Source organism: Neodiprion pinetum, chromosome 3, assembly GCF_021155775.2.
Source record: "Neodiprion pinetum isolate iyNeoPine1 chromosome 3, iyNeoPine1.2, whole genome shotgun sequence".
In the NCBI taxonomy this organism is placed as follows: domain Eukaryota; kingdom Metazoa; phylum Arthropoda; class Insecta; order Hymenoptera; family Diprionidae; genus Neodiprion; species Neodiprion pinetum.
The window spans coordinates 23,116,044-23,139,135 of record NC_060234.1 but is presented as its reverse complement, the minus strand read 5'-3'; the positions used below and the strand labels follow the sequence as shown (position 1 = coordinate 23,139,135).

Genomic DNA, 23,092 nt, shown 5'->3' with positions numbered 1-23,092 from the left:
CGACGTGTCGGTTAATACCGTGACTGTACAGGTAACGGCAACATCAAAATAATAACAACTAATCACACATATATGTATATTCCTACGATTGTAAAGTACGCGTTTAAGATTTTGACTGGTTACTGGTATTCTTGAGTTTAAAGGTTTATTTTGTGACTGACTGCTGTGTTATTAATTAGCATTGTAAGCATATCTTCTCCACTTACACAACTCTTTTTTTCTCTTTCGTCTGTTTTGTTTTTACAATATTTTTTCCACGCGTTAGTATTTCTTTTCCACTACTCCGTAATGGATAGAGATACCCAAGATTTATTTTTTATTAATCTATGTAGCCGCATCGTTACACATCGTCGTAAGAGAGGAGATTTAATTTACAATTAGGTATATATCTAATGTGTTTAGGGGTCCTTATGAATGTATTCTGACAATTAAGGATTACAGAGTTCTTTGAGGTATTCGATCGGTAGTATAACATTAATATATGTATACATATATTCGTGGAATATGATAAGTGGCATTATAGAAATACATTGTACTTATAATGTAACGTGTAAACCGTGTATAACTATTCGTAGGTGGTAACCGTGTTACGGTAGGTTGAGTCACCGATGATTATAACTGTTCGATGTATTAATCGTGATGCCTCTGCATGATTCTGTCTAATAACAACATCTAATCGTAACCTAATCGATAATATTTCATTAATCGGTAAGACATTTGATTTGATTGAAAGAAATCTTCGTTGAATTTGGTGCAGAGTGACGGTTGCCCTGTTAAAACAACGACTGCTTGTAAGAAAAACAACTAAGAAAGCTATGACATGTGTTTGAAAGAAAAACAAAACCAAGAAAAACGACAACAGTATACAACACCGTTAAAATATAATTACTCTACGTTTTACTATTAAGTGCGGATTATTTCTATTTCATGTAGTCGAGGATAAAGTTGTGTGTACCTAATTAGCATAATAATTTTCATCAATCCGTAAATAATATTATAATTTTTTTTTTCCCATTTCGTAAACTATTATAATTCAAACATTCGTCCTAATAATATTAGATATGTCTCTGTATTATCGTCCAGTATACGGAATAGAGCATTGAGTGATTGATTGGCAAACGTTCAGAGATCTATAAATGGCTTAAGAATTATATCAACTGTATCGATTCACCACGCGTCGAGAATTAACTATTGAAATTCGTTAGATGAGTATCATTCTGCTGAGATACTTGTATCGGTCAATATACAATTGATACATATACCTATACGTACTACATATGTAAAACTTGTGTCATCTGCTATACATATATAAACATATTTTGAATATTCCGCATGAAACTAATCGCAGTTTATAAAATTACTTAATAGAATAATCCATCAGTTTCATCTGTTTTGGCTGGTATGGTAATAAAGTTGATAAACCTATATCTCATCACGATGCGGTGTGTTCCGTGTCTTTATTTCAATACAATATCCATTCCTCGTTGTTCGTCAATTTACTCACTTTTTTTCATATCGGTCATCTTGTTTACGGGTCGACGTACAGCGGCTGACGATTTATACAAGGTATTGTGAATCAAATCTCGATATCTCAAAAACTGATATACCGATGATGGCACATGGTTTTCAAAAAAATTGCAATGGCTTGTACTAGCTTTTCACTGAACGGTATGTACGGAATATTACGCATTTCTATAGTGTATCTCGACAGTATAAAGGAGTAGAAGAAAGTTCAACTGTTTCATTTATCGCTCGGCCATTTCAGTGTATAATTTTAATAGTTTTATATTTTACCAAGTCCAGTTGCACCTAGTACTTGAAATAAAAACGCCGGTTCTTTGTTTATGAAAAGTATAACATGGACGAATAAGGGAAATTTTTAAATGAATAATCAACATATAGTATATATATTTTACATATATATATATATATATATATATATATATATATATATATATATATATATGTGTGTGTGTATATATTATTTATAGAGTACGTATGACAATACGAAAATAATTTACAAACGTATATTTATTTCATTTTATATTCGTGTCTGATAGCGGTATGCTACGTGCCGTGTACCAGTTGTCGGGGAGTAAGCGGTATTCAGAGTATTAATCGATGTCCCGCATTTCATAAGTTACGCCACTCGTCAGATTTCTCAATTCATTATCCAAATATAGTATTACGTAGTTCGTCGCGGTATTTGCAGTTCTGGCGATGTCTGCAGTTTTTCAATATCTTGGAGCGTCGATATTCCTTGTTCCTGCGAATTAGAATTCAGAAAAAAGTATCACGTTTTAAATAATTCAAATTATACGTGGTGTTGTTTTACACTCGATTATTAAAATTGATGATACTGCTAACCGCTGTGTAATTCACATGAATAATTCATGTGTACATTTCAAATATAACATTGCGTACCTGATATTCCTTCCACTTATCGTAGTTCAGTCTCATGTGACTAATTAATTCGGGCATGTCAACGAATGCTGAAACGTGAATAAACGATGTGAAATATCGAATCAATAAATACCTTCGACAATTATATATTTTCTAAAATATTCAAATTTGCATATGTAGCACGTCGATGCGGTTTATCTCTGACAGAAGAAGTCATATAGAAAGGAATACGTGCCGTGTCCTTTCGTGGATGCGCAACACAAGGACCCCAAATTGTTATACGCAATTCAGGGTACAAAGTCCACTCTGAGCACTACCGAGAGACGACATCAGCCGTACGATACACATTAAGCTGCTCAGAATGGTCTTATATTCCGAATTGCCTATAATCCGGGGGTCCTAGTGATGCGCCTCCAGGAACGACCCGTTATAAATAATGGCCCGATGCGCCTTGTTGCAGGCAATCCGCATAGCACAGTGCTCGGTTAATCATCCGCAACGAAAATGAATAAGCTAGTGGCGCTACCCTGCGCGGCGTTCATTCTGTGAATTGTAAGGGCAGTTTTGTTGTATTCACGAATTTGTTGCTGTTAAGTAAATTCTCTACTCACTGTCCCAAGCCTCGACCATATCATTGATTATAAAGTCGACGAATCCAATTTGCGACTTGGGTATGGAACACGTCAGTCTGTCAAACATCGGCATCACGACCGGCATCCCGTTTTGCTTCTCTTCGTCCGTCTGAAAATATTACAGGTACGTGTACTCGGCATCACGGTATAATTTTCACACGTTTTTCTACACTAACAGATGAGTATTCGGTATAAGACTTTCAGCAACATGTAAACATCACCGAATAAAATTCTATAAAGAATCACACAACTCACGAAAATATTTCATAAAGTTTGACCGGTTCTAAGAGAGTGAGGGTTTTAACCAGATCGATTAGACGTGGAATGCCCAATTTTCAGTTCAAAATTAGAATCAGGGGGGACGATTTAGTTGAGAGTAAACAAGATTGGAAAGAAAACATGTTTGGCAGTGTATTTTCATACCTGCCGAAAATATTCCTCAGCGATTCGCCTCGCCCACTCAATGCAAGCCTTCAACGGTCTAGTCGGGTTGGATACATCCGCGCATTTTATCATCATTCTTTTAACCAGGGTAATGTTCTCTGGTTGAAGGAGTACGGTCATGTCAATAACCTCGGAAACAGGCTGAAAGAAAGTCAATAATACGGTACATTTTGAACTGCATTTATGATGATATGGCAACTCGTTGAAATCACTTCACCGTATTTTTCTCGCTTATATCAAAATTGACTTCATCGATTTGTTTCTTCAAGTAAGAAGTATAATACAGCAAGTACAGTGTAGAACGAAGGTATAAGAGATACCTCGGACTGTGAGTCACCTGCCATTCGATTGCTGCAGACGTTGACGAATTTCGCGAGGTGTTCGAAGTGCCTTGTCATCTCGGTAGCGAGAATCATATCAATAACGTTCTGCCTTGCCACTTTGTACGACTCTCTGTCCAAACCCTGAAGAATAATAGTTTAAATAACAATCTTGGTAAAAATAGATTTCACGATTATTCATAAATTTCTTATGGCGCAAATGATCACGAGTTTTTACACACAATTGCTTACAATTTTTGGAATGAATGAACTCGATTCACAAGCAGTTCCTCGAGTGCAAAATATTTTTTGATTCATTTCGTGATTTTCCATTTCGGCGAAGTTAGGAACGTGGGAGAAATTTCCGAACAGTTACTAGAATTGAACCCAAAAACGCGATAATTACCTTAAAAATATTCGCCCTGTCGTCGGCCAACGTAAGCTTGAAAGTAAGGGCAGCGTGGTGCGACTCAAGAACCGCCAAGTCGTTGTACAAAATTGCAAGTTTGTTGTTAGCGTTGCAGAGAAATTGGCTGAAATGGTAAAAATATTGTAATCTTTACACACTTCCTCAATCAAAAGTATCGTTGGATGTCAGAAGCCTCGTCTCCAGCTTACCTCGATCTTCCCGGATGATCTATGTCGTGAGCCGCGGCGGCTATCAGAGCCGTGACTTCGTCGAGCGGGTCGAATATCATCTTGAGTCTCTCGGATCGCATGAACTTGGCGGTTGCCTGAAGGACGTCAGCAGCGTGCGACGAATTGTGGTAACTGTTGTCTGCGTGGTAATGCATCTCGACGAGGGTGAGCCAGTTGAAAAACGTTTTTTCGTCGCAGCCCAGTGTCGCAGGGCCTTCGTAGAGCCCGATAAGATTCATCCCCAAGTAAACGAGCGGTCTGAGAGTCCGAAAAAATTAAGCGTATGTAGCAAGATTCAGGAATCAAAAAATTGCCCCAAAGAACTGCCAGGTGCTAATTACATTATCAGAGTGAATTACAATGATACAAGAAAAGTTTCGCTGCCAGATCAGCGTGCATGCCTGGCCACCTCTACTCTACCTTCCGCAGGAAAGAACCTCTAGTTTGAATATGTCGAAGTCCCAGTCGAGACTCTTCTCCATCATGTCGTGAATTTCTTGGGGTGGCCTGTAACCCTTGAGAGACATGCGATGAGCAGAGGCATTGGTCAGTGTCTTGCTCGTTGGTATTCGACTCACGGAGTCGTTTGACGACCTTCTCGAGTCCCTCGCGTAGACCGGAGACTGCACATGGATAAATCAAGCACAATTACTCTCACCCATCGATACACGTCAAGAGTTTATTTTCGCCGATTCGATTTTCACTCACCGCTAAAAGAGCGCCGACGAGGTCTTCGGTGACCGGATCGTATCCTCTGGTATCCTCCCTTAGCTGTGGCGTGTACAATTCCGTGCCCTTAAGCAGCTCGATCGCCTACGAAGAGAACAGAAGTGAATTTAGCCGGATCACTTCAAAAGTTTACATTTTTCGCAATAGGCATGGCGACATGATCGCATTAGTAGTTCTCAATAGCTTAGTTTGATTCGGTCGAACCATTCCTCTGGTAACTTAGGATATATTGAAATAATTATTGAAAAGTTCGAGAAACGTGGCTATTCGGTAACCGGAAATGGTAAAATCCTGGAAAGTTTCATGAATCATCTCCACCCAATACTTGATTTTCCGTCCTACTTTCATCCAAACTGATGAAACCGATTTCCTGGGATTCGGGATACAATATTTTCTGCGTACACACACATGAGTCGTGATTGACGAAACTTGTTTCGAATTTGAAGAGAATTTTTTTACTTCAAATCGTCGTTTTTTGTAACAACACATTGTAACAATATTCGTTCCGCTTGACGATCATACCTAAAAACTACTTTGGTTGAATATTATTCACCCTTGTTACCACAAAAACTTCGCTATCAGACATAATATTCTCTCTTTTATAACGTCGTCGCCTAGCTGCTGTATAACGCACCTTGTACATCTGCAGCGCGAGTTCCGGACTCGTCGTCGACATGTCGTTTAGTGCGGTTGAGAGTATACCGATGACACGAGTGATCGGTGCTTCCAGTGGTAAATTGTGAATTTTCGTAAAACTGGATCGCCTGTGGGCTGAAATAAACCGATGCTCATTATTCGGTTACGGGCATTCTTAACCAGCTGAATGGGTGATTAATATTCACTGCGTGCATTTTCGCATTGGCACTGATTTTCGATCGGGACATGCTGGTAACTGAATCGGGTTTGGAGATCGGGCGCCTTACTCTCACTCCCCGTCGACTTGACGTCGAACGATCCTCTTCTTAGCGAGTGAACGCTTCCTCTGGGCATTTGCTGCGTCCCAGTGTTGCCCGGACCAATTGCCATGTTTTCGAGGAGGTAGGTAGTGTCGTGGACGTAAATGTAGTGGGTCGGTGTCCTGGTTAAACAGATTGGACGATCGTGAAGCAGGACGGAAGAACGATCTTCTTGCAACTGATTATGCTAACACGACAGATGTTCAGCCTATGTTCATATTATACGTACGACGCACCTGCCCGAGGCGGAAAAAGGGACTATCCGGCAGTTGATGGTAATCGTCTTCGACGATTTTCTCTTGCAGTTCATGTTACCCTCCCATTCTCTGCCTCGCCGAAGGTGCTGATCCATTAAGACAAAGTTGTCGGAGGACACGATGTCCATTATTTTGTTGCCCAGAAGCTCTTCCGGTTTGTAACCGAGAAAACGTTCGCTGGCCTTGTTTGCAAACTGTGAAAAAAGAAGACGAAAAACATGAGTACCGGACTATTGACTCCTGCTTGTGGTCGCAAGACTATCGATCGGATGAGGTCTTGAGATTTCACCTGGACAACGTGGCGGTCGTTGGTTACGTGGACCATGTCTCTGCACCTGTCGACGGCTACGTAAAGCGCGTGAAAAGCGGCGAGGTGCAACCTGGGCTGGAGTTCGCTTGCGTGGATATTGACGAGTTCGTTGGCCAGAAGATTTTCCTGGGAGCACTCGAGGAGCGTCTGTCGAGAAAGCATCCGATGTGCGCTAGTTAATTGCAATGCAGCGATCATCAATTTACTACGATCAGAGATTTAGAAAAAACCGGCTAGCTCGCAGTACTCACTCTGTTGAAGCCGATACCCATCAGTCCGATCGTCATGATCTGGTCCTGATCCGCGTTGATGAGGAACCTGGAAACGACATCGCGAAATCGCGTTTAGTAAACGAGGAGAAGAATGAGACGAGCAAAGAAGTATTTTACTTACGACTTTCGAACAAGAGCGACGATCACTGTGTTTGGATTGACGCCCGAAGCCCTGATCGATCTATCGGTAAGAAAAAATCAAGCTTGTACTACAGTAAATCATTTTGCTAGTGACGGACACGATTGAGGTGGTACCTGCACGTCAACAGACCTGCAGAGAGAATCGGAATCTATTCCTCGAGATCCCCGGTGATCTATCACGACAATGTCATGCCCGCGGCTGTGGAAGGTCTCGAGGGCCGTGTCTGTGCTCCTTGAGTAAGTCACCGACCACCCTAGTTTCTTCGCTGCCGATCCCAATACTTCTGATTGGTGATCGTCCCGCCCGAAGACCAACATTATCTTCGTCGTGTGAATGGGAATTTTAATTTCATGAAAATTACCAGACACCCTTTAAGCATCGGGTTACCGTGAAATTCGTTACGTTTGTTTTTTTTTTTTTTTGTTTTTTTTTTTACCTTGGTCGAGCTGGGGCTCCATGATGTCAGTAGATTCGACTTCAAATCTTGAGGTCCCTTCTGAAATCGGAATTAATAAGTTCGTTTCGTACGTGTGATTTTTCATGTTTATTAAAGTCGATGTGCAGGCAAAGACCGTAGGGGGGATAAGCACGGCAAAAATACCTTTTCCGAATATCATAATGACATTTTGTGGATAAGTAGGTACTGTTAAAATATTAATATCCCGAAAGTATCAGACCACAATCTCAATTGGTTTTCGAGCAAAATAGAGAAAACTGAAATATGTAAAATGATTTTTTCCCTAGAATTGATTTGACCGATTTGTTTAAAAATTTAATGTGTTATTGAGGGAGTCAAGAACTTTCACGAACATAATGGATAGATTTTTAGCTCAATGAATTCATGATTGAAAAATTTATTGCATTTTAAACTTTTCTTTTCAACTTGTTTTTTTTCCTAACGGTACACCGTAGTAAAATAAAAATTAGCAACAATTTTTTCAAGAAAAATTGACTTATCAAGGGTTACCCTGTCGTGACGAACATCGAAAAGGGTTAATCTTCAGGAGTTAATTTTGGAAAAACTACCGATGCAATATGAAAGTCTTTTTAATATTCAACTCGTGTACACGTTGAGGAGTGTGTCCAGCAATTTTTATTGTCAATAGAATGCAATTCGATAAAGTACGTCTCTTCGCGACTTTCGATATTTTTCGTGCGCGGCGAATCGGTTTACATTATATCGCGCGTATCGGTGATTTGACATTAAGAAAAAAAAAATAAAAATATGCACATTAAGTACATTGTATCAGTTTTTGGCTTACGAAGCTTTTCTCTTCCTTGGTGCCGAAAGGATATTCCTGAAATTTTTTCGACGTTTTCGGCTCAAGAATACGTTGCATTATTATTAACAACTGTTTGATAAAAAATGAAAAGAAAAAAATGGTTCTTCGGCTGAAAAGTAATATTGCTTTGAATATGGTGTACCTATTTCGGCAAAGTATAAGCGAACTCGTGACAATTTAATTTGAAGTGTTGTCTCGTACTCGTTACATTCATATTTCATTCGCGTATCACACTTCAAAGAACTCAATTGCACATTTCATGTACATCGTCGACTGTCGTAAAATCATATTTATGTATCACCTATGTATTCTCTCGATTTCGTAAAGCCTTAGTTGTCGTTCTGATCTCTCGCGATACAGTTCGTATCGCTATCTCGAATAAAGTATATCGTTTAATTGTTATTAATCGTGAGAAATCTTTAATTAACAACCCACTTTACCCACTTTTCTCCTTTATCGCTGATTTCGTGGATTCTCCGTCGATGATCCACCATCTACATCTATCTCTCTGAACAGTACTAAATTTCGAGTCGATTCATCGATTACAGCTCGAGATAGCGTGCGCGCAGTTTTATAAAACATAGTTTCTCGAAAAACACGTTACAAGTTTGAACGCCAATTTTTTTGAGAGCAGAAATTGAATTTACATTCACCATTTATCCTCGTAATGCATATTAATTTTAATCCTTCAAACGATCTTTTAAGGGGGGGGGGACTAAACAATTTCTGACAATTTCACATTATAGGGTAACCCGTTAAACAAGTTTCAGCCGTATTAATGCAAATTCTACTCTTGTTTCTTTATAAATAATATACTGAAATAATTTGACGAAAAACAAATGTCACAACTTCTAACGTAACTGAATCATTTCATGACATCAATTATAATGTAATAATACGACTGAAATCCATTAAATAATTCAATTTTTCCGATACGAAAAAGGGTGTTTCATTTTTTCTAACTACAGCGTGCCGTTACGAAAATTTCTAAAAAATAATTCTAATTATTGACCAATCTATAAGGAATGTAAAAATAATAGTTTCATAATTTTTCTCGAAAAGTAACGCGGTAGAAAACAAAAATTTGAAAGAGGATAATTATTTCTATCATGAACGTATTGAGCTAAAAATTTATCCATTGTGTCTATGAACGGTCTTCACTCCCTTAATAACATTTAAAATTTTTACATTCTACAGTTTCTTTATTCTTATCGAAAACCAATTGAGATTGAGGCCTGCTACTCAGAGGATCTTAGTATTTTGATGGTACTTACTTCTCCATAAAATGTCATTACGATATTTGCAAGAGGCATTTTCACCCTACTTATCCCCCTGTGGCCTTTTACTGTCTTCTTTTTCGTCGCTCATTCGGCACACAGTTTTTAATACGTGCACTAGTTGATAACCATGAATGGCCTAATCCTTGGGATTACGATCCACTCGATCTACAATTACTTTTAAATACATTAAAATAAGACGGCAGCACTGATAAGCACTATCCGAAAAAAGGTACTAGAACCAATAGTAAGGTACAAGCTTGTGCAATGCGTAATTTTTACAATAGATTCTTGATTTCATGTATCTTACTTCGATAAGCTTGCCCTGATTCATTGTTCATAAATACTTCAGAGACAGCTAAACTTTTCTTTACTGAGGCAGGTGCTGATCATGGATGATACGAAACTGCATCGAAAAGTCCATGAGATAAGATGACAGAAAAATAATCAGAAGCGCATTTTTAGCAAAGCAAAGAGGTGAACTCGAATCAATTGCTCTAGGAAACCACAAGAAATTTCAGAAGTAAGAAAAGGGGAAAAATTAATATACATAACGTAAAAAATGAGTTGCTGAGGTAAATCAAGAACAGAAACTGAACAGGGTACTTCCACTTGATAAAAAAAAAAAAAAAAAAGCACACTAGTATCAAAGTGGAAAAAAGAGAGGGAAAACGGTGGAAGGATGTATGGCCAAGATAAAAGAGCGTAAACGAAGACTGTTTCGTTGGCGTGAACCTTAAGTAAACATTATCACTGGTAATACTCCTACTACTACTACTACTACTATTACTACTACTACTACTACTACTGCTACTACTTCTACTACTATTACTACTATTACAGATCCACGTGCAGCCTTTGGTCTTATATAACCGTGAAAAATTTTTCCAAATTTACTCTCTCAGACGAATACCATACTGTCTCTTTTTTCCTCGGCCTGCAGCGTCATACCGACAGTTAAGCGTCTCACTGAATCTAGACACAAGTGCCTGAGGTTTCTCTACGTTTTATCTCGTGTAAGAGGCCAGGAGGAAGAGCGGATAGTTCAACGCGTCTGGGAAAATTTAACTCTGTCGCAACATCTTGTCACTTGAGAATGCGGACCCCAAATCGAATAGTCGAGGACAGAGCGCTGCTGGCTTGATCAAAGAAAAGAAGAAAAACGACGGAGGGGTGAGAAAAGGCGCTCGTTTTTTTCCCAGCTCCGTTTTTTTGTTTTTGTTTTTTTTCTCCCAAACGGGAAAAGTGTGCAACCGGAAGCAGGCTCCTTACGTATGTTACGGGTATGACGATGGGGATCGCGGGCTCCTTGACCTCCATGACGTATCTGCTCTGACAGCAGGTGGCGGCTAGTCGAGTGCAGATACCAGGTATCAGTCTGGTGAACCACGTATCACTGTCCTCGATACTAGTGTTCGGATTTTCACTTTCCGTAGGACCGTATACGTAAAGTATCGGCTTCGTCTGACGCCGCGTGTCCGGCATGCCGGCGTTACCGTCCAATTCTTCGCGGTCGACATCCGCGAATGACTGAAAACTTTGGACGCTCCTGGTCGACGACCGAGGAGCGCGGTTCATTGCCAAAGTATTGGCGTTCTTCATCTACGCTCCATAAAACCCAACGATCACACTAGCTCTCGACACTCCTGGATAACGGTCAGTCAGGGTTGCTACTCGATCGCCGATTTTCCACCTCAACTCATTGCACCTGATCCGTAAACGCACCGATTTGCGCGGAATCTAGCGTTAATACTGTTTCGTCAGGACTCTGGCGTTTCACGCACTCGCCGATGGCTGTTTACTCCTTAAACTGGCTCTAAATTGACCCTTTCCAACTCCCGCTTATCAACCATCGTGCTGATTATCTTTATCACTGATATGTTCGACGTACGTTCTTTATGTCTCTAATCTACAAGTTGATACCTATATACCTGCCACTGATTAAACCTCCGAGTATAATACAGTATCGGAGATACGTCATGCGATTGTGTTTCAAAATCTTCGCTAATTGATCGTTAGACAGTTTTTGTTTTCACTTGTTCTCGTTTATTCTTTCCGGATCCAATCTTCCCCGAATGCCGTAACGTATATCTATAAGCCTTGTCACGCGGACAGGATCAGCGATCATCTGTGCCCATAGATACAAGGTACCTTGGATCGGTACATCGGTTTTCTAGTCGTTTTGTACCTACTTTTAAATCAGCAACAACAAACAACCAAGCGCTCCAAGTTATTGAAGATTAAAATGATAGATATCTATTTGAACCGCTGATACGAAGCCCGAGGTTCGTTATCATTGTCTATAATAAAAATGTGCGGTTATCGATGATAGTTTCTTGCTATGAATAACAATCCTTCGATTACACTTTTCGTAATCGTCGCGATTACACCCTGTTTCACACTTTCCCAGATGCATTACTCGCGGATCAGTAATCGATCCCAGATTTTCACGGATTAAAATTTCGTTCCTAGATTGTTACGGAAATTTCTATTACGCGATTTTCGTTACACGGTTGCATCTGGGAATTTTCACCAACCGCGCATCCGACTTTTAACTCTCCTATAGAGAAAATATTTACACTCCGTCGAAGTCCTGCAGATAAAAGATTTAACGACGATAATTTTTCTAGTTCGTAAAACACGAGGCTTCGCTTTGATTAAACAGAATACCAATGCGTATACAACGTGGACGTGGCTGATGAGGAAAGAGGAAAACGTACACTCCTGTTGCTTACGGTGGGCAACGAAGTGCCCAGAAAACGCCGCAGCATCACCCAGTATACAAAACTGTGTACATTCGCGAACTAACTATAAAATCGCTATGAACCAGGTCTCGAGTCGCTTCCCGTCGTGTTTACGCATCTCAAGTTGAGCTTCTTCTTTATAGCTATTTTCACGATCCACGCTGATACCTGTATGGCCTATTAGTTTTATCTTAGCCTAGATTGATGGGGGACTTGAGGATTGAAAAGAACCGACGTACTTCTTGTTCTCAAAATGTGTTTTGAATCGAAAGAGGATAGAAATCTATAGAACGTTAAAGAATGAAAACTATTCGGTCTGTACCGCATGACGAGGGGGTATTCACTCACAGATCGGGTGACAGGCGATTACAATGATTTCAAGGAATTTCATACGATTTCATGCGATTTCAAGTAAATTCAACTGATTCACTTAAAGTTATTTCAAGCGATTTTCAAGTGACTGCTTTCCAAAGTGGTTGGTGATTTCAACAAGTGAATACACTCGCGATTTCATGCAATTTCACACGATTACACGTGATTTCAAGCGATTTCAACTAACTTCCAGCAATTTCAAAGTGAATACCCCCTCGCTGCAAGACTTACAACGGTTTCTATGATTTTCAACGCCTGTCACGCTATCTCTTCAGCGCCATCGTGGGGTTTCAAGTGATTCGCAGTGATTTCCAATGAGCTCAGTTATCTCTCGATCGATTCCTCGTAATAAAAAAGAATATTTCAGTCATTGACGATAAGTTCCATTGATTTACTGTTACTAAATTGATTTCCAACTGTCAAATTTATGACTTCCTTTAAATTAATGGCCCCTCGACTGAAGCGACAAGAATATGTTACTCACAATAACGCAGACCTCCCCATCTTCTTCGGGAAGGGTACGAATCCGGGACTCCAGACCCTCCGCGATTGATTCCTCTTCTTCAGATCCTGATAAACAGAAGTTGCAGGTTTTTACAGAATGAGTCGCGTTGCAAAGATATGGGTGTAGATTATACTCTCAATTCCGAACGGACAATTATTTATATTCTTCGCACGTTAAACAGTGGATCAAAGTGGAGCTTTCAAGAGTAATCCCTTGATTATCGATCCGATTGCTTTCTTGTTTCGATTTTTCGCTTTTTTTCTTTCAACGGGATTTCTAGCCAACCCGAGCGCGATAGCTCACGGCAACGTTATCGGGAATTGTACTCCATCTAATGCGTAGTGGAGAAGAATTGACGTCACGATTCTTATCAGCGGGAGGAGATGTACATGGGAGAGAGTGGGTGGTTAGAAGGGATATATCCAGGTTCATCCTAAAATGTATGTGCCATAAATATTTTATACAGGGTGACGTTTCTCGATGTATGATCGCGTCGCTTCTGTGGCCCAGTAATTTATTGCTCCGTTGTATACGCTTATAACCACATGTACAACATATAAACTAACGCGTATAATAGCGTGTCGAAATTTCGAATTTCCAGAAAAAAGAAGACGAGGAAAGAATTGGGTCAGACCTTGAAAAAGGTAAATAAATTATCGTAGCGTTTTTATTCTGTAATGTTGTACCAGAAAATTGTTCAAATTATCGTGTTACCGATACATTATGCATGTTCGTTTGGATGATACGATCGAATTATGGGTATACCGGAATTGATGTGAAATTTATCAAGTACATGTTCGTACACTTGCAATCTTGAAAACTTGAAAACAAAAGTAAGGGGGAGAAAAACAAAAGTCTGCCCAGGAAGAGATGATTTCGTATTTCGCCCGATTCCTGAAGGGTGACATGGCAAAAAGAGAGCAAAAAAACTTTCCGAAAATTTGAGTAATTATTTCTTCTTTTTAATCAAAAAGGAATTTTCCGAGTTTTTCAAGCTCTTTCAAATGTTAACTTTTTTATTAACTTTGAATGCTGATCAAAAACACAATTACGATATTAAAAGTACAAAACAGATATGAATCGAAAGCTTGAACATTACCGAATAAGATTTGGTTGTAAATTCTATAATTTGAAGACACTTTCAAATATTACGGATTAAAATGGCGGGCTAGGAAGGGGTCGAAAATGGCGTAAGTGCGAAATGAATATAATTTGCGAACAAAATTGTGACATTTTAATGAAAAAAACAGTAAAACAGTAAAGCAAATTAATTTTATTTAAATAAATCATGAAGCGAAGCATATTGGTGTGATCCTTCTTTTTCTCATTCGAGACGTTAAGCGATTTTGCGAACTTTCATTCTTATTTTTATTTTGTTACGTTTGTGTTTCCCCCACCGCGCGTATTCGGCTCCGATCACCTACCGTTATAGTTGAAAAGCAGCTGGCTGATACCCAGCACGTCGTCCACGTCGTCGTTTGGTATGTAAAACTTGCTCCCAGACGATGTCATGGAGCCGCGACGCGAAGGCACGACCATCTAGGCTTGTAATTACAATTAACCCGCGAGGTTTCCTCATCCGCGATTTCTGTCGATAGTCCTTTATTGGGTCCTCATACAATGTGTAACATATTTACTTGTAACCTCCGTACAATAACTGTCTCTTTTGCTTTATCTTTGTGTTTTCTTTTTTGTTTATCACTCCCTCCTCGCTTGAAAATTTATGTTTTTTTTCACACGCGAAAACACGCGTGCAAGTTACGTGCCCGCTGCATTCGGATCCGAATCGCGATTTTTCTTCCCTTCATTCGGTATTCGTTACATGCTCGTGTGAACCTATTTACCCAATAATATATTTATGCGTTCGAAAGTCGTATCGTTCGAAAACGTGCGTTGCATGTGGCGGGCGATTAATTTAAACCCGGAGTTTATTACACCGCATTGTATACATTTTCGTTACTGTAGGAAACGGTGTCGTAAAATTCTGATAATAATTACCACAGGAATAGGAGTAACCCTAAGGCAATAGATTATGTAAATGTCGGTGGTACTTTTTGTTTCGAAGAGGATATGTAACGTGTGATTATTGGATCAAATTTTATGTAGGAAAATGTTAGCAAATCTACAGTAAAAATTCAATGTTTCGTAATAGTTCACGCCGCATCTTGTTAGGGGCAGGGTTGAAGTTCCGAAAGCGCATAATTCAGAATTATTTGGTGGGGAAACTTGAAAATGATCGGAAATCCGTCGTCTCAAAGTTCCGAAATGCGATATTCCAAAAATTCAAGTTACGATAGAGCGAAGTTCCAAAAAATAAAGTTTCGCGAGTGTAAGATTCTAAAAATTATAATATACTCGCACAGTGTAGTTTACTCAACGAGTGGGTATGAAAAAATCAGAAAAACCGAAAATCAGAATGACCAGGATTCCGAAAGTAAAAATTAAATTTTAAAATTTTCTCATTTTCGCACTTTCGGTACTTTGACTTGTCGGAGTTACGTCCTTTCGGCATTTTGTCCTTCCAGAACTTTGAAACTTTGATGTTTCCTCAAAGTTCGATTTCTTTACTTCAAGTTTCACCGCCAAAAATTTCGGAACTTTTCAAATTCGGAATTTCAACCCCGCCCCTCCTGTTATTCATGTCTGTTCGGATCACCGTGCGAAAAGCGACTGGTTTTAAAACTCAGCGTCTGGTTAAACTTTCCGGCCGAAGAGTCGATACCGGCGATAAGCTCGGGTACATAATAAACGATAGATACAGGTATAGCTTTACTGATCGGTGATGAGCACCTATCGCTCTCTGACCATAAAACCTTCATCACTTTTACGAATTCCTATCTTGTCATTTCGGCAAATAATTAGAGCCGCAAAAACGGGCCTGTCGGATTCAAGAAGAGAGTGAAAAAATAGAACCCGTGAAAATTCGCATTAATTTAAGCATTCATACCCGTTTATAAATATTTTGCACTGCACTGCAACCGAAGTCTGCATGTCGATGCGGCTATACGCTGATAAATTTAACTGTTTGCAATTTATTGTTAGAGGATGTATGGAGAAAAAATTTTAAAAACGCGCAGGTCGAGTATTTGTTGTGATTTTCGGAAGTTGCGAGTTTATTGCATTAGTTTTTCACATTTGAGGTATAATGCTTATTATTATCTCAATGACTTTTTGGGTAAAAAAAAAACGGACGCTTTGAAGTTGAAATGTTGAATCGCAGTAGTTTTCTGAATAATTACAATCCGAACTTGAAAAAATACCATAGAATTACATCGTTTGAATAAGAATAATAATAACGAAGGTGATCATCGAAATTAGGAGAATAGACAGAGAGAGAGAGAGAGAGGAAGAGGGAGCTGCCGACTCTTCGGATGACGTATAAAGTAAACAAAAACGTGCACAGCTTGGATCCAAAGCAGATATCAACGTCAACGTGGCGTTAATTTATCGACCCAAAAAATAAAGTTCTCCTCCGTTCGTGTTTTTTTTTTTCTCCTTTTTTTCTTTTTTACTTCTTTCATCGACACACGCAAGGTCTTCGATCCTCGCGTCGTTCGCTATAATCACGTGCCTATAATACAGTGTTTAGACGATTTTATTCCAGAATTTATAATAGAGGATATGTTTGCACGCATGGGCCTTGAGGAAGGAACTTTTTTTTTACGTTTTCGAGTTTCTTTCAGTTGTAGAGATCACAGAAACGCACGTTTTGACAGCTAGAATGACAAGAAGAGAATTTCTTATTTGTTTATCGATTATATTCAGTGGATTTTCTTCTTTCGCTTCGTCCTGCTAAATATTTTCCTTCAAGCCTTCCAGCTCATTTTCACCGAGAACATAATATATTGATCCTATGTGTTGGATGGGACGCACGACAAAGATGCTTCAGCCCTACTTTTGTCGAAAATCTTCTTTTCTCCATTCGTTCAAATGCTTTGAAATTCCCCTGCACGTGATTCGAAGTAATTTAGAAGTCAATAATCCTGAAGGTTTGTACGACGTAATCGCCTGTCACGGGTTATAATCGGTTGTACATAATTCTGAAACGGTTACAGAGAGCTTTTTAAACACTGAAATAATTTATATAACATTTATGTATATAAAATAAATTTCAACGAATGAATGCGTGTTGTGAACTGTATTGATTAAAAATCACCCGTGTTTCAACTAACAGTTAACTCACCGTTATTTATTTTTCTCATTAATCTTATCGTTTTTCCACACTTTTATACCCCAAGCAGATACTGCTATACTGCAACTTTATTCCGATCCCAGAGATAATTTTACAAAGCGGCTGGAACTTCACGATTTTTTCTCTAGATTGCGTCAACTTTTACAATTTCTCATTCCGCGCTTCAATTCGAGTCATCGAATAACGTAAACTCTGTGCTTATCAAAGAATTCGGTGTACATTTGCGAATATCTCGTCGCTCTTCTGAAACATTTAGTTTACTCGAATTCAGCGCTTCTGTCGTGCGACCTTTCAATTATACACAGGAAGAAAAGAAAACTGCATCGATGATGAATCGATATGTATCACTTTCTTTTTCTCTTCCTACGTTTGAAACATATTTTCGCTGGAACTCTTCAAGTAGCCAAATGCCAAAAAAAACTCTGCCTACGGATTTAGTAAACAATATTAAATCTACCGGTAAACGTGAATTCGTTCTAACCTAAAGATTAAAATATTTTTTATAATTCGAAAGCTTACAAGCCTCGGTATGTATACGCGAGTAATTTTTTGTAACACATGTGCTTTGGTTGCTCTAATTAATCAGTAAATTAATTGATTAACTTCAATGGGAGATCAGATCAAGCAACGCGATTATCGTCATGTATGTTCACATATGTATATTATCTTCGCGCTAATCTTGATGCGGTATAACAAAATGAGAATAATCTTTGAATAGAAATCATCTGCCCACTGCCATTGCACGGGGCCGACGTCCCTCGCTTCTGATCTAAGATGCGTATTACGAAACTTGCGTCTTATATATATATATATATATATATATATAAAATATATATATAACGCACGTATATATATATATATATACATATACATGCATACGTGCGTATGCACGCACACATACGTAAGTCACACGTGAATACACGGGTACGTTTCTACCAGTACCGAATTGGGTTACAGCCGCAGCCGCAGACAAGACCAGTTCCGAATCACTCTCTTTAAGCCCGCAGGCGCGTAGTGGAAAATACTACGGCCTCTATTCTACCCTGCAGTGCAGCACCCGAAATCACCTTCCGCGCCCTTAATTCTCAGCAAAGAAATAAAAATAAACCTAAAAATAAAAAAAGTAAATAAAAAATGCGCCGGTTAGTATGATCCAATTCGCGTATAACTGATATTTGGGAACTCTGTAACGGCCCATTTTACGGATCACAGTTTTTATTTATCCGCGATTCACAAGAACCGCATTCATTCGTTCATTCATTCATTCGTACAGATGCACTGTTGGTCACTGCGATTCTGTACAATATCATGAAACACGATCGCGAAATTGATGTATTAGAATATCAAATAGCACGTGGTTCTGTGTTATATCGTTGAATGATCGTTACTATTGCTAGTGTGTATACCGTTATTAAAAATGTGTCGTTACGATTATTAATATTTAAATTTTCACTGTAAATTTTATCGTAATTCTTACACGAGTGATTTGAATTTTGAAATTATTTATGTAAGAAACACGCGGGCAGCGAATGCGTTGGTTAGACTTGATCTTGTTTCTCTACTTCTCAAGCGTGTAAAAATGCGTGGGTCGAACTTTTCGAATCCGCGGCTCGCGACGCGAACTTTTCATGGGCTACGACCGGCACTGACTGACTTGAGTCGCGGATTGACGGAGAATACTTTCCGACCAGCTGCCTAGCTTATACTCTCGATCAACGACTAACTAACACCGATCGTTGCCTCTGGTCGTTTGCTGTCAAGAAGAATCGGAAAACGGTTGCCGCTGACGACGGTAAAAAAATCCTTTAATCCCCGGCAAGATTGACGATCGAAGAATTCCCGATAATGTGCATAACGCCCGAGATGATCCCTGTTTCTTCATGGACAATTGTACGTCTAATGCCCTCTGACCACGCGGTGCTTGTATGACCACGATGGATTCGAACATTGTATAATATGTACAATTATGTTCATTCAATTACATTACACTGATTCGCGAGGTAATGTTGCAGTTACATTGATAGCAATGATAGTGATGAAAATAAAAACAACAATGTATGGCAAATCGGAAAGCCCTGGATTTATTGATTATTTTATACCGACTACACCCTTTACGCTGCAGGCGTTAACGGGCGTCAATCAGTCAAATGATAATACAAAAACACATATAGGTGTGTAATTTCTAGATCCCGCTTTCGAATTTTAATTTATTTGATCGATTACAACACGTGTTTAACTCTAGGATACACATTGGCGATTGTGCGGTTGTCTTAGCTCTTGAGAAGGGGATGATATTGCCGCGTCTGTGTATTTTCAAAAGTGCCGATACGTCGAATTTCAAACAGTATTCGCGCAGCATTGACGAGCGCGAGTCGAACGGTAAAACGGAGAGAAAATGTGCCTTCTCTCGTTTCGTTTTTACAGATGACAAAATTATGAATCTAGGCTCTGCGTTGTTAAAAAATGTCAACTTACCGACGCTGCGAAGTGTCTGTCTCGACGGATCGCTTGACTTTTCAGAGATCTGTAACGAGAGCCTCGGGCAGTAGTCGTCGGTGTTTTTGAACCTTTCCGAGAGATCTGTAAGAACCGTATTATACGAGGCTGAAGTTATTAACGTTAATGTAACGAACCGTTGTGGCGAAAAATTGCTATTTTTCAAGTTTACGGTGACTTTGAAATAGACAAGTATTCAAAATACGTGTAAGATGTGATAATCGAATACATTTTGCCTTATTACGATTAACTGAATTTCAAAAAATTCCTGCAAGACTATGAAATAACGATTTTCCGGAACTTTAATCGTTACAATAACGTTACTCACTTCAGCCTAATCATTTTATAGCCTATGTACAATGTTAAGTCGCGTTACAACGCTTAAACTGGTGGATTCAACGAAAAACCTTGCCAAAAAACGACGAGGATAAAAATTGAAGAAGCAAATAAGTTTAAAAAAAAAAAAGAAAGAAAAAAGTTAAAAGAAAAAACACCACATCGTGTGTATGCGTTCAATACAAGTTTTGCGTGGGAATTAGTTACGTAACTTATGCGTCTACGTATGCAATACACACACGCATGTATTTATACTCATGTGTATGTACACACACAACGCACGCATATTTATATGCGTATGTAAGTTACCCGCGGAGTGGAGCAGATCGTTGAATGAGTTTCACGGGGTAAAGCTCGCGATAAACCAGAGCAAACTCTGCAGATAAATGGCGCATGATGTACGAACATGTTATTATATCTACCACAAATTTACCAAATCCAAGACAGATTGTGTCTGCGATTGTGTATGCTTGTGTGTATTCTGGAACTTTATTTACCGTAAAAAAAAAAAAATAAATAAAAAAAAAACGTCGACACCAATTTTCTTTTCTCTTTTTCTTCCCGATTTTTTCGGCACACATTCGTCATAATTATGTAATACAAATATGAAATATTGATGTCGCAACGCTGCCGCTTATTATCGTTATTTCATTTTCTAAATCTGTGCCGATGATCAAATCCGAACGAAACGAAGGGTTAAATATGAAATAAAATTGAATCGTTGCACATCCGGTCATTATACACGATAGGAAAGAAAAATAAGGAATGGGAAGGTAATTTATTTTGCAAACGCATCGTGCAATGATTTGGATCGGGTGTCCTAAGTTTCTATATACGTATTTATAGGCTCGGAGCCTAATTATCACTTCTGAATTCCTTCGGTGAGTTTTAAACGCAAGTCGCGGCCCGGCATACATCCTACGTATGATCTTATAGAACGGCACCGAGGGGACTGGGTCAAGGGGAATCAGACTCACCTATCACGGTCCCCTTTCTATATAAGATGTGAATAACGAGTAAAACGTGCGGGTGAGAAAAAAAATCCCACGACTTGCCGACATGTCTTTTCCCTTCTTGTTATGCATTATTATACCTTGTATATACGCACGCAGACTAACGATGTTATATCGAATATGTGTATGTATGATGTACGGAGTGATTACCTACTGAACGTCGACCGACCTTCCCATCCTCGACACTGTACAGATCGTTATCTAAAATTTTACGCAATTTAGTCGTCGGTACGTCATTATAGGTACGATACTTTTTAAAACAATCCAGTCTTTCATTGGACGTTTTATGATCATGCTGTCTCAACTCACAGTATCGGAACTAACGATCAATCAAAATTCTATAACAACTGTGATAATTTTATTTTCAATGTATATGGAATACAAACTGATTTATATTGGAACGAAGAAGTTAAAACCGAAACTAGTGAAAGCCTCTCGTTTATTAATCATACATATAATAAGCCTCCCGTGCAACGTTTAGAAATTTTTACGAGGTTGAACAACGAAATATTGGGTAAAATTGCTATTTTCTTATTTTTAAAACGATTTTGAGGAAACTACAGATTGGAAAAATTTGAGTACGTTTAAGTTTTGTTTCGTTACGGTTCACTGAATTTCAAACAGTTCCAAAATCGCAAAATAACGATTTTCTTCTCATCATGAATCGTTACGATAACGTAACTAGCTACAACGTGACGAGTCTTACAACGTTACAAAGTCGAAAAATATTATTCAGACGACGATTTAGAAACTTGGTCAAAAGATGCGATATTCCTTTCCGCACGTTCTACGTTATAAAACCGTTTTGAAATTGAAGCTTTCCAATCGCCGGCCAATCAACGATCACCTTCGACAAAGAGTGGGATAATTTTGAACGTCACCCGATCGGCAAGCTTTCGGGAACGTTACAAAAAAAATAAACAGCGATTGGCGGAACTCGACGATGACTTCATATTGAAATCTCCAAGACCCGTGAATTTAGTTTTCTCTCGATCGTTTGCATCACGACCAAAGCACATCTATAACCCAAAATTGAGACGATTTTCCCGGTCATCGAGTCGCGATCCGCACAGTAATTCACACCGTAATTTGAGCGGCTCACCTGTTTTTACGAGACTCTTCCTTTGCTCCAGTTTTTCACTGGGAACGGGGATCCCATCCAGCTTCTCTCTAGCCTGCATACAACGGAGAATCGAGCTCGGCGAACATCCCATCGCCCTCGCAACTTCCCTGATCACCTGTCTCCACAAATATCGTACATACGTTTCATCCGGAGTTCGCGATGGGTTTGCGCAGAATTGCAGATTTGTTTTTTTGTTTCTCTCCCTGATCTTATCTTCGTCCGTTTCCAGTTCGTCTTTGTCTTCTCTTCTTTTTCCTTTTATTTTTCTTCCTCTTCTTGGTTGGAAAAACTCGAGTCAACGGTCACATTTTAATTGCAATACCATACCAACGTGGAGAACTGATCATCCGCAACGTCGAGCTGCGACCGCGACCACTAACTACTACGCACCTGTACTTCCGGCATGCGGGATGTGCGAGGAAAAGAGCGGCCAGATCACAGTGCGATATTTGATCTCGCAGATGTGATAATTGGATCGGCATACCGTGGCGCAAACCTCAGAGGTGAGGAGTTTACGGGTAGATGTGTAGGAATTAACCATATTACGATTGCAGGGAAGAGGAGCCGAAATCTCAGCTAACGAGCGAGTAACAAGTCGAACAAACTCGGCGGCGTTAATCGTTACATATCGCTCTCATATCGCGTCT

The 23,092-nt window shown here is 39.2% G+C and overlaps 1 protein-coding gene across 8 annotated transcripts; it reads right to left on the bottom strand.

The window, feature by feature from the left end:
* Positions 1-1,952: 1,952 nt before the first annotated feature.
* Positions 1,953-23,049, bottom strand: Pde8 (phosphodiesterase 8). 8 transcript variants are annotated; one of them, XM_046616242.2, is made up of 20 exons: positions 22,425-23,049; positions 19,953-20,057; positions 13,265-13,350; positions 7,541-7,600; positions 7,234-7,424; positions 7,084-7,143; positions 6,942-7,008; positions 6,670-6,837; positions 6,360-6,574; positions 6,010-6,245; positions 5,802-5,938; positions 5,147-5,251; positions 4,859-5,061; positions 4,418-4,696; positions 4,206-4,332; positions 3,800-3,943; positions 3,459-3,620; positions 3,015-3,144; positions 2,425-2,492; positions 1,953-2,266 (listed from the first exon to the last, which is right to left on the bottom strand). In XM_046616242.2, the coding sequence occupies exons 1-20, from the start codon at positions 22,534-22,536 to the stop codon at positions 2,186-2,188; spliced, it is 2,736 nt and encodes a 911-aa protein (XP_046472198.1). In that variant the 5' UTR covers positions 22,537-23,049; the 3' UTR covers positions 1,953-2,185. The 8 variants fall into 8 exon arrangements, with proteins under 8 accessions (XP_046472198.1, XP_046472200.1, XP_046472201.1 ...); XM_046616244.2 differs by lacking the exons at positions 19,953-20,057; positions 22,425-23,049 and adding exons at positions 14,710-15,121; positions 18,884-19,131; XM_046616245.2 differs by lacking the exons at positions 19,953-20,057; positions 22,425-23,049 and adding exons at positions 14,710-14,997; positions 18,884-19,131.
* Between the last annotated feature and the right edge of the window lie 43 nt (positions 23,050-23,092).

What these genes read in the sequence shown, in the direction of transcription:
- Pde8 (XM_046616241.2), bottom strand. Translation starts at nt 11,266, where the DNA reads ATGAAGAACGCCAATACTTTGGCAATGAACCGCGCTCCTCGGTCGTCG. An exon ending in GATTCCGATTCTCTCTGCAG is followed by an intron (nt 7,144 to 7,233) that starts GTCTGTTGACGT and finishes TCTTACCGATAG; the next exon opens with ATCGATCAGGGCTTCGGGCG. An exon ending in ACAGGGCGAATATTTTTAAG is followed by an intron (nt 3,944 to 4,205) that starts GTAATTATCGCG and finishes ATTATTCTTCAG; the next exon opens with GGTTTGGACAGAGAGTCGTA.